At 40.2% G+C, this 12,636-nt stretch overlaps 1 protein-coding gene across 2 annotated transcripts in view; it reads right to left on the reverse strand.

The window, feature by feature from the left end:
- The window catches only part of slc4a10b (solute carrier family 4 member 10b), an 89,732-nt gene extending 78,251 nt beyond the window's left edge, over positions 1–11,481 (reverse strand). For both annotated transcript variants that reach the window (XM_082174620.1, XM_082174619.1), the window contains exon 1: positions 11,312–11,481. In XM_082174620.1, coding sequence (XP_082030746.1) covers positions 11,312–11,359 — 48 coding nt within the window. In that variant the 5' untranslated portion in view covers positions 11,360–11,481. The remainder of the gene's footprint in view (positions 1–11,311) is intronic.
- Positions 11,482–12,636: the final 1,155 nt, after the last annotated feature.

A 12,636-nucleotide genomic window follows, 5' to 3' on the forward strand; every position in this document is an offset into this window, starting at 1 on the left:
CCTACTGTTGTACCTTTACAGCCACTAAAGCTGCACACATCTGGTGTTTTAGACGGCATTGAGCGGATTTCTTCTGGGTCTAATTCTACACCCGAAAAGGAGGAGGTACCAGGATATCTTGCCTCTCAAACACAATAATCCTGGATATTCAAAAAGCACCAATTAGTTTTAAAACAATCTCAGAAGCCTTCCGTACATGATTAATCCCTGCTAAAGGCCATTACATGAGCATCTCTGGTGGATTATCCAAAAACAGAGGGAGAAGACTTAAAGCATATTTTTGTTCTGATACATATCAGTACATTCACTGAATTCATATCGAGATTACAAGCTCTAGACAGATTAGTCCAAACAATACACATAATTGGCTGTCATCTATCACCGTCTTGAAAGCACATTCACCTTGTTCATTGACAATCGCTATCAACAGATGTAAGTCTCTGTACAGCGCACTGTTTATTTTCCATTAAGCAATAATAAGCAGCTTTGACTCACGCTGAGCGGAAAATGTTTTTCAGTGTAATCTGAATAATAAAGCTTAGCTTTGTCTTAGCAGAGAGCTTTGAAAAAGCCATCATTATATTGTCCTGTGATACCAGACAACATCATGTGTGCTGAGTTTAGACATGTCTACTTCGAAATGCAAGCATCATATATTTAGTGTAACCATTCAATAATAAAATATAGATAGATGTCCTCACATCTTTATCAAAAGTTTTTTTCTTTTTTTTTTTTTACAAATATCATGTCCTTTTTAAATCATGAATATCATTACTCTAACGTATTATCAGGACTAACCTTGCCACGACAGAAAAAGGTCAAAATATATGGTATTTTAAAGAAAGTCGCTGACCTTAACACACAATTATGAGAGTATTCAGGGGTCCTTTTTATGATGTAATTTCCTGTTTTATTGGGGGTGGGGGAGGGGGGTTGTCACATGACTCCAAAATGTGACCGTTTATAAACTGTCTATGAATGTGACCCTGCATAGTGGTTACACCACTGACTTGGATTTAGCAGACAAAGGTTTTAATATTAATAATATTATAAATTATATAAAATTGTTTTACTGCTATTTTCCCCCAAATATATAATTACACCAAACTACTTAACAAAATTTAGAGAGACCTTTTTTCCTTTAAAGGGGTCATGACATGGTTTTTGTTTTTGTTTTATTCTGTTCCCTTAGGTGCAATTATAGTATTACTATAGTTTTTTGGACAAAAAAACATTAAAATTTGAGTGATTTATGACCTTTTCCCACCCTGTTTCTCATCCTCTGATTCGGTCTGTTTTGGGGGTGTTTCCCCTTTAAGAGTTCAGTGTTAACGCCCACTATTATGATTGGCTAACGTCATTGGCAAAAAGCAGTTTAAGATGAAATACAGTACTTAGTGTTCTCTTACGAGAGGTCTCTCGTACTGCGTAAGTATCTTACGCTAGGGGAAAATCCCTTTTCCGAGATATTGAAGCCAAAAAATTATCCTTAATTTTGTATTATTTTAAAACGCGTTGCGGCAGCATACAGACATAGGCAAGACGGCTCGCGTGCCTATTGGCTGTTCTGCGGCAACTGCAGCAGCCTATCAAGCGAGGCCTAGCGTGACGTCAGACCCAATGAGGGTGCTTCGCGCCCGCTATGTCACGTCCCGCCGAAACGGGCGTGGCTTAGGCCTATAAATCCGGCTCGCAGGCAGCTGATATCTGATTTTTCATCTCTTCAGCGAAGCTCTCGCATCGCTGGATCCGGAGAGAAGCCGCGCCGTCTGAAGGAGCCTTTCAGCGGGACGAGTCGACACTCTGAAGCCGCTGGCCGCGCCGCCTTCAGTCGCCTTCCTGCTGCGCTATCCGGTGTTATATCCTTTCTCTGCTACTGTGTTTTGTGTATGTGTGTGTGCTCGCTGCCGCGACACACACTCTAATTGCACTAAAAGAGCCTGGCGTCTTTTTCAAGACGCCCCTTTCCTGAGGATCACGCAGCTCTCGCGCTCGCTGACAGCGACTGCCCTCACTGCGAGCTAGTTACTGTCTATGGTGACTCTGAGGACTCACCTGGCATCCTTCTCCGAGACTGCTCCTCCGCCCCCGGTGTTCGAATCCCGGTCTAACGGCAGATAAATTATGCCGCCAATGCTTCGCTCTGTCAGTTCCCTGAAAGGCGACTGCAGATGTGCATTTTGCAGCCAACGAGCGCGTTGTACAACCCGCTCGCCTGCACCCAAACACCGTTTCTATGGTTCCCGTGCGTCAATGGCGAAAGGAGAAAAGAGTGTTTTATGTCCCGCTGCGGCCGGGCCGACCTCCATTTCTCACACATTTCTCATTCCCCTCTGAAGTTCAGGCGACTGGAAATGTCAATATTGCAGTGAGCGAGCCTGATGTAATACACGCACGCTTGCAAACAAACGCCAGCATGTTGATGCTCTCTGATAATACTCGCGCTAACTGAATGCCTATGTGTCTTCCCCTGTGGCCCAGTGGTAGATTCTCAGGCTTTCGCGCAAGAGACCCATGTTCAATCCCGGGTCTACCGGCAGATAAAATTATGCCATCAATGCTCGCTCTGTCAGTTCCCTGAAAAGGCGACTGCAGATGTGTATTTTGCAGCCAACGAGCGCATTGTACAACCCGCTCGCCTGCACCCAAACACCGTTTCTATGGTTTCCGTGCGTCACTGGCGAAAGGAGAAAAGAGAGTGTTCCTAGTCCAGCTGCGGCTGGACCGACCTCCATTTCTCACACATTTCTCATTCCCCTCTGAAGTTCAGGCGACTGGAAATGTCAATATTGCAGTGGACGAGCCTGTTGTAATACACGCACGCCTGCAAACAAACGCCAGCATGTTGACGCTCTCTGTTTCTATGGCAACTTCTCGCTCGTTCAGTTCCAGTAAATGCGACTGTTCCAGTGTATTCTGCAGTAAACAAGTCGGCGACACAGCCCGCTTGCCTGCACACAAACGCCGCTTTTACGGCTACCCAGATAAATCCCATAGAGTGTATTTTCTGGTGTTCCGGCCACGGCCGATGGTGTTATGAGTGTAGACAAAATGCCCACTGCCCACAGTGCTCATTCCTACACACAAACACAGCCCGTCACACAGGGCTCGCGCACATGAAATCGACCCAGATCGATTGCGCATTAAACGTGGTAAATGTGCCCACTGCCCAGTGCCCACAAACACTATGTTCTGCATGTTTCAAGGTTTCTGTAAAAACGAAACCAACGTGCATTCGCTCTGCTCAGGCGGACAATGCTCTCAGTGTTGTAAATGTGCCCGCTATCCCACGCCCACATTCACACATAGACATGACAGGTCTTACGGGACTCGCCCAGCCCTCCCCCTCTCGGTTGACCACCGCAGAGGAGTCGAGCGCGGGCAATCTGCCCGCTGTTATCAGCGCGCCCCCTGCCTCAAATGTCATAAGCGCGACGCTTATGTTGCAGCACACCGAAGCCCCTCTGTCGCTGAGCGACCAGAGCGCACTTCGCATTCAACCCCATAGCCATTCGTGCAGATGCATGGGCAAGGCTACCCGGGGTTTCGAAGTGGGTGCTAGACATTTTAGAAAGAGGCTATTCGCTACAGTTTCGCCGACGCCCTCGCCGCTATGCGACGCGCATCGAAACCGCGGTAAAAACAGAAGTAGCACACCTACTTCGAGCCGAACTTTTGAAACTGTTGAGCAAAGGGGCCATAGAGCCTTTATCTCAAGCTCAGAGCGAAGGAGGGCTATACAGCACATACTTCCTGGTACCGAAAAAAGACGGGGGTCTCACCCATACTAGATCTAAGGCAACTGAACAGAGTGCTTGCGAAGCGACAGTTCAGAATGCTCACGACCAGAAAAATCCTCGCGCAGATGCGCCGAGGAGATTGGTTTGTGTCAATAGATCTGAAAGACGCGTATTTTCAAATTCCGCCCAATCACCAAGGGAACTCACAGGGAGTCCGGGAAGAGGGAGGGGCGGAACCGGGATCACCAAGGGAACTCACAGGGAGTCCGGGAAGAGGGAGGGGCGGAACCGGAACCGATTTACATCAACCAGACGGTTGATGTAAACACTGACTTCCATAGTTACTATGGAAGTCAATGGTTACGTCAACTGGCTGGTTACCAACATTCTTTAAAATATCTTCTTTTGTGTTCATCAGAAGAAAGAAACTCATACAGGTTTGGAACAACTTGAGGTTGAGTAAATGATGGCAATTTTCATTTTTGGGTGAACTGTCCCTTTAAATTATGTGTTCTCATAAATTGTACTAATTTATGTAAGTACTTACATAAAATACTAAAGTCAGACCTTAGTTTCAGTAGTCATGTCAAAGCAATAACTAAATCAGCATACTATCATCTGAAAAATATTGCAAGAATTAGGCTAGATGCTTTGTTTCCAGACAAGACTTAGAGAAACTTGTGCATGCTTTCATCACCAGCAGGGTGGATTACTGTAATGGACTCCTCACTGGCCTTCCCAAAAAGACCATAAGACAGTTGCAGCTCATACAGAACGCTGCTGCCAGGATTCTGAGCAGAACCAGAAAATATGAACATATCACACCAGTCCTCAGGTCTTTACACTGGCTCCCAGTTAGATTTAGGATTGATTTTTAAGTATTATTACTGGTATATAAATCATTCAATGGCCTAGGACCTCAATACATTGCAGATATGCTCACTGAATATAAACCCAACAGATCACTCAGATCATTAGGATCATATCAGCTAGAAATACCAAGGGTTCATTCTAAACATGGCGAGTCTGCTTTTAGCTATTATGCCAGCCGCAGCTGGAACCAGCTTCCAGAAGAGATCAGATGTGCTCCTACAGTGGTCACATTCAAATCCAGACTCAAAACACTTCTGTTTAGCTATGCATTTACTGAATGAGCACTGTGCCGCTGTTCATCCGACTGTTTGTACTGTACTGTATTTGATTTTATTTGATTTTTCTAAACTGTTTTAATTATTCTTATTTCTTTTAATTATTTTAATTTCTCCTATGTAAAGCACTTTGAATTGCCATTGTGTTTGAAATGTGCTATATAAATAAACTTGCCTTGCCTTGCCTTGCCTAAATTGGTAGACTATTCCAGATATTAGGAGCAGCCACTGCAAATGCTGTCACCTTTGTTTTTTAGCCTAGATCTGGGCACATCGGGGAGCATCTGGTCGGAAGACCTCAGTACTTTGACAGGTGTGTGGACATGTAGAAGCTCCGTCAAATATGAAGGCGACAACCCACTTAAGATTTTAAAAACAATTCATGCAATTTTAAATTTAATTCTAAAACAAACAGGAAGCCAGTGAAGTGAGGCCAATACCGGTGTAATGTGTTCACGTTTTTTGGTCCCGGTTAAAAGTCGAGCTGCTGCGTTCTGCACTAACTGTAGCCATCGAAGTGATGACTGCTCCAATCCGGCATACAAAGAGTTACAGTAGTCTAATCGCGACGTCATAAAAGCATGTATGACTCTTTCAAAGTCTTTGCGTAGCATGTAATGCTTGACCTTAGCCAGAAGTCTCAAGTGGAAGAAGCTAGTTTTAACAACTGAACTAATTTGTTTGTCAAATTTAAAAGCACTGTCAAAAATTACACCCAGATTCCTAGTAAAAGGTTGAATATGGGAACATAGAGTACCAAGAACATCTGCACATTCACTTAAATGTCCCGCACGACCAAACACAACAATTTCGGTCTTTTTATCATTGAGACATAGAAAATTCTGATCTAACCAAATTTTGAGATCACTCAAGCAGTCTAACAAAGGTTGGATGTTGTTCTTCTCATTGTTTTTTACAGGCAAATAGATTTGTACATCATCTGCAAAACAGTGGAAAGAAATGTTATGTTTTTTTTAAATGGACCCTAAGGGAAGCATGTACAGGGAAAAGAGCATGGGTCCCAGAATGGAACCTTGGGGAACCCCACAAGAAAGAGGTGCAGCAGATGAAGAGCAATTCCCAAGGTGGACAGCAAAACTCCTATCTGTCTAATATGATTTAAACCATTTCAGGGCCGTACCCGTAACGCCAACACTTTGTTCGAGTCGGGATAAGGGGATAGAGCGGTTAGCAAAAGAGTACACAAGCTTTGGGACATACTAGTATCACATCATACAATTGCGTCTTTAACGGTTGATCTCTGTCGCATCCTGCCAATCATCTTGTCATAGTTAAAGTCCTCCACATTTCATTTCATTTCCGTATCGGAGAGAAACGAAGCAGCACGTTGATCTGCAGTCGCGGGTCTTTCATGTGGAGAACTCTTTATTCTATATAAATGCATAATGATGCATTTGAAAGTTAATGGCCAAAAGGATCTTTATACAAGTCCACATTGTTATTGCAGATGAAATATAACACGGATGACATTAAATAAATATATTTTTTATCAGGTTAAACTTTGATTAGTCACTCAAACCCCTTTATCTAAACCTCTCACTGTCGGTCGTGCATATCCACCATGTTTTGTAGTTTTTTTAACACTTTTTACTTGTGTTTGTAGTTCCTCCTCCAAACCGCAATGGGTTGTGGGCAATTTTAGCCGTTATAGTGAGCACGGATCCACACTTCGAAAATCCAATGGAAATAGTAGACCATCCGTGGACTTTTGACATACTCTTTTCAACATACTATGCTTTGGGACACACTTATTTTAATCTCACATACTGTTTAGGATGGATAGTATGAACATTGAGATGCAGGTTATGTTTCAAAAACACTGGTGTTTCTGACATCACAAACTACCTAGTAACCAATCAGGTCAGCGCGTGATCATCAACAAGTGGATCTCTGAGCTGCTGTGAGTGAGTGGAGGCGGGGATCATTTGCATATTCATAGAACCGCGTACATACTAAATGAGGCAAGGGTGTAGAGTTACATTCAAGCTATTTTAAGGCATGAAGATTTTTTTTTTCAAAGAAAAAATGCTTAAATATGTCATTTTGGAGATAAAAGATGAGTTTTTAGGGATAAAATTATTGACTACAGGGGGACTTCAAGAACATTTTGGGTCACCACTAGATGTCCAACTGAGTCCTGAAGCAAAACCAGTTGAGAATCATTACAACGCATCTATTAAAAACATTTATGACACCATTGCCCTTGAGCTGTTTTTATCAAATATCTGATATGTAACTGAATGTTCATTAAAGCCCTATAGATCATGTGATCTCTCACTGCCTGATCTATTGCCCCAGTGTCACAGATAATCTCCAGTCACAGTGGCTCTCATCTGATTTGTAAATTAAAATGCCACTAACATCTGTCGAAACTGCTCTCTGATGAAATCATTAGATCGTGGATTAAACACAGACTATCATCTACTACAATCTATACTAAAAACATGAAATCTGACATTTAGAGGTGTGCTAGTTGAAGAAGATGTACTAGTAATTGGATAAATGTCACTATCCCCCGGTCCCAGACTAAAATGCATGTTTAAGCTGTTTTAACTAAAAGCAAATTGCACTAATATATGCCATTGTTTTGTCTCAAGATGTACAGCAGTTACGTTTTTTTCTACGGCATGTTCACAGAAGCTACTTAAATATCCTAATTGAACTAAGGCCTGCTCAACCTTCAAATACTTGGTCAGCATTTGCCGTAGCAGTTTACAGCACGCTTTCAGAAACCCTCCACCTTCCCCAGCTCCACCTGTATAGATCTGCTACAGGTCATTCATGTATGCTATATGTCACGTATGTATTGGCAGTATCAACATTGTCATATCCACTACCCAAACACTCAGAGAGTTGTCATGATAGAAGAAGCTCTAGACAGACTTAGCATCACATCACTGACCCTTAATCATTTGTGCTGAGAATGAGGTGACAAAGCATCCAACAAACAACTCTGATACCTCAGATATCCCTAATTAAACATGTGCTTAAGTGCTTTAAACCACTAACCTGCTCAGAACTGTTTTAAGGGTCACTCAAAAGCTCCTTTTCTGCCAACACTGGATGAATAATGTGATTTGTTCCAAAGTGATTAGAGTTGCTTGCATGAATGATTAAACATACACTTTCTACATTTCACTTGTACAGCATGTACAAGTCTCCAGCGCACACAAATACACTCAGCGGCTCAGGGTTTGGTCTAAAAGGGACTTTGAATCCAATTTCAACATTTTCTAAATCTTTAGCAATATATAGTATACTAACTTTGACCCTGTAAAGCCTGGCATATGAAATAATAGTCAGGAAAGAAAATATGCTTCTTTTTTTTTTATGCAACAGTTTACTGTACTTTGAAACTATAAAAAGTTTGCATATGAGTTTTTGCTGAGGCTTTAATGTCTCATTTAGGATGATATAGTGAGAATATGGAGCTCATACTCAAACAGAAAAAACACCTACATTTTATTCAGAGGCCCAAACTGAGCAAAAATATTATATTTAGTGCAGAAGCTGAAATTTACATGGCCAAAAAGTGAGATGAAATTCCTATAGCATGTAATTTAAATCAATAAGATCTTTATAACAGTATAGCAAAATGCATATAAATATAAATCATAATGCATCTTAGTAAGATGATTTTTAATTGCTTTTTTTTATGATCAAAGCTAAGTACTTTTAAAACATATAATGCAATGCAATACAACAATGATTGAGAGATGAACAAATAAACCTTCCTCAAAAATCACATTTTAACATGATTTTTCTATAATAAAAAATATGTATGGATAATCAAAATAAATCTAAGCTGCTTCAGTCCAGTAAGTGTTCATCTAGAAATATTACTAAAATCTAAAGTTATTCTTCTGTTTACTTGATATAAATCATTAAAGATTTCACAACGCAAAAACATGTGAACCACGAGCTGAAGATGGAAGATTTTACGCTTATACTAAAAGCCTTTTACTTGCTAAAAAGCATGAACTATTAACCAGATGACAGAAGACATGTAGAAGTAGATTGTGTGCAACAGGTTTTTTCAGCAAAGTTATAATCATGTTGATCATTTAAAGGCCTTAGTGTATTCTCTTCCGTGTATTCTTGCACTTTAATGGTCTGATTTTTATCACATTTTATATTGCATTATGTAATTTAAGCCCTTTAAATGATATTTCCTGAAATAGATCTTCATAAACTTATCAGGCTCACTCAGTCGCCAACCCCTCCTGGAAATGAACCACAGCCAAGCTTGGACTGCCATTCGTCACGTCAAACAAAAATAGAGTCCTCTGCAGCTGGACAAGTGCAAATGAGCTCCACGCTCGATCAAACTAGGCCTGTCTGAGACTTCAGCCAGCATGAGGTACAACACAGCTTTATGAGTGAAGATCTGGGCTGTTAATGTCAAGCTTGCAGGGTTTGTCAACCAAGAAACTAGAGAGGAATAATGTTTTGATGTTCTATATTTAAATATGCACATCTGCCCCATTTATATACCTGAGAAGTGGTGATCTTACAATCTAGATCAGTGGTCCTCGACTGGTGGGTCTCTATATTAAAGGGATAGTTCACGCAAAAATACAAAAAATTTATTACTTACTCACTTTCTCATGTTGAACACAAAAGAACCAGTGTTCAACGTGGCTGGTAACCAGACAGTTGATGGTAGCCATTGACTTCAATAGTATTTTTTCCCCCTACTATGGAAGTCAATGGTTACCGTCAACTGTTTGATTACCAACATTATTTAAAATATCATCTTTTGTGTTCAACAGAAGAAAGAAACTCATACAGGTTTGGAACAACTTGGGGGTGAGTAAGTACATTTTAGGTGAACTATCCCTTTAAATGAATATAAATATCAATGTTTGATCTTAAGAACATTTTGGGTCACCACTAGATGTCCAACTGAGTCCTGAAGCAAAACCAGTTGAGAATCATTACAAAGCATCTGTTAAATGCCTTTATGACACCATTGCCCTTAGCTGTTTTTTATCCTATATTTTATATGTAACTGAATGTTCATTAAAGCCCTATAGATCATGTGATCTCTCACTGCCAGATATATTGCCCCAGTGTCACAGATAATCTCCAGTCACAGTGGCTCTCATCTGATTTGTAAATGAAAATGCCACTAACATCTGTCGAAACTGCTCTCTGATGAAATCATTAGATCCTGTATTAAACACAGACTACCATCTACTGCAATCTATACTGAGAAGACATGAAACGAGGTAAATAAAGACACTAGCTGCTTATAGCGCTTTCATTGATGAACTTCACGCAGTTATTGAACTAAACTGAATCAACATAATGACACTATTGTCTTCAGTAGAGCTGCTTTACAGCAGGATTGAACTCGTTTCATAATAGTTTTACAGTTATTGAACTGAACTGAATCAACACTGAACTGAATCGAGCTGAATAATGACACCGTTGTCTGTTTAGAGCTTTACAGCAGAATTTGAATGTCTCATATTTGAATTTTACATCCTTGATTCTGTTTATTGCTGTAAATCTGCCCTGAAACGATCTGTATTGTATAAAGCGCAGTCGAAATAAAGGTGACTTGACTTGTATGACCCCTTGTTCCACTCCCAAAAGAAAGAAAGAATCAGGGGTTACTCTTTATTTTAAGGTGTCCGTGTTACAGTGTAATTATACATTTAAGTACTGAGTAATAATAATGAACTATAGGGTTAGGTTTGTTTTAGGGTTAGTTGCATGTAAATATGCATAATTTATAGTTATTACTATAGTAACTACATGTAACACATCTAACAAGGACGCTATAAAATAAAGTATTACTGAATAAAGAAATTATATTTTGGATAATTAATCCTATTTTAGGACCATTCAAAATTGTATGACATTATGATGATTTAATAGATTCTCATTACTGTAATACAGCAATAGTTCTACTGTATGACAAAGTGTAATAAATGTAATACAATTATTATGTGTGTGATGTATAGATACTTTGCATTTTTTCAAGTATTAAAGTATTCTTAATTGTCATGAGGAAAAATGCACTTAGGCTTAATTTTCTTTACACAATATCATGTCTTTCTGCAGATGTTATATATTTTTTCCCATATGCGAGTTTGCTCAAATTCACTCCTGGTACAAATCAACTTTCTTATCAAGATAATCATCGTGTCCAGACGTCTTGGAAAAAATACACATTATGTTAATATGATCTACGATGAGAACCTGTGGCGAACAGACCCTCGCGCGTTAATAAAAACCCGTCCTGATCTGCAACATGCAATGCAGAGAAACACGCGTGACGCCTTCAGACTGCAGATGCGCAAAACTCTCACGAGCAAACGCAAGTCATCTATTCCGTCTCTGTCACACATCCACTCAATCACAACATATCGCTGATAGATTCGCTGGTCTTACCGCGGGCAGCAGAGGCTCCATTTGTGCGCCTTGATCCTTCACGTCCATCTTCTGTACCTGTGGAACAGATCTAGTGCGTGTGTGTAGTGTGTAGTGCGTACTGCGTGTAGCGGCAGATGATGTGCTCACATATTAGTGCAGTGCTATTACCACGAGCTCACTCATAAGGGCGCATGTTGCTGCTGTGTGACGCAGTTGTGGGTAGCAGGACTTTAACTCCACAGGGGAGGGGGCATTATGTTAAAGTGCCTCACTGCTGGGCCTTATAACACAGATTACAGACGTTTGGAACAAATAACTAGGGAAAGTGTGGGAGACCACAGGACTTACAGTAGTCACCTGATGGAGTTTGGGTTCTTTGCCACTGTCGCCTCTGGCTTGGGGACATTAAATATTCAACAATATTATTGATCTGACTGTACTGATGCTACTGTATGAGAACTGAACTGACATCATTTTTTTTGCAGAACTGCTTTATAGATGAAATGAACTCATTTAATAAACGGAACTGAATCAACACTGAACTGACTTTAGCCGAAATGCATCATATTCCTGTCATCACTGTAAAGCTGCTTTGAAACGATCTGTATTGCATAAAGTAGGCTACTGTATAATTGAAGGTGACTTGACTTAGTGGTCACATTTGTCTGGAATAGTAGTAACTAGGAGGTTTTTGTCTTAAAAGTCCAGTTACACAAATGCTTATTTGAACACTTTGTTGTTCACCCAAAACTAAACATTTTGTCATCAGTCATTTGCTCACTTTTTTTAACTGTGGAACACAAAAGATGATATTTTGTAAAATGCCTGTGTTTTTGTCCATTTGATAGTATTTGAATATTTTTTGTGTGTTTCACAGAGGAAAGAAAGCAATACAGGTTTGGCAAATGATGACAGTTTTCAGTAGAATATTTGGTTTACATCTATAGTTTGGTGGGTGGCTGGATGGTAACCCTTGCTCTGAGAAATGTCTTGTGAGATTTACATGTGATATTCATGCAAAGGTCAACTTGGCCTATATGAAGATCAACATTTAGTTGCCTATTTAATGGCAAGATCCCATGGATCCCATTTTCCTGTAATGGTGAAAATAATCTTTCTTGATAGGTTTGTGTCTGAAAGTGTCTCAACTAGCTCATATCTCTCCTATATATAGGCTATATCTGAACTTTCATATATGAAGAGTTCAGATGCAAAGTGCCATCTGAAATTTTCTTCTAGAATGATCATTTTTATCAAGCTTGTATATTTAAGTTCAGTAATTTCACTTAAATGACAATTAATAGGTAATTAATTTCCATTGCCATTTAAGTGAAATTACTGAA

Source organism: Leuciscus leuciscus (genome assembly GCF_965113295.1).
Source record: "Leuciscus leuciscus genome assembly, chromosome: 7".
Lineage (NCBI taxonomy): Eukaryota > Metazoa > Chordata > Actinopteri > Cypriniformes > Leuciscidae > Leuciscus > Leuciscus leuciscus.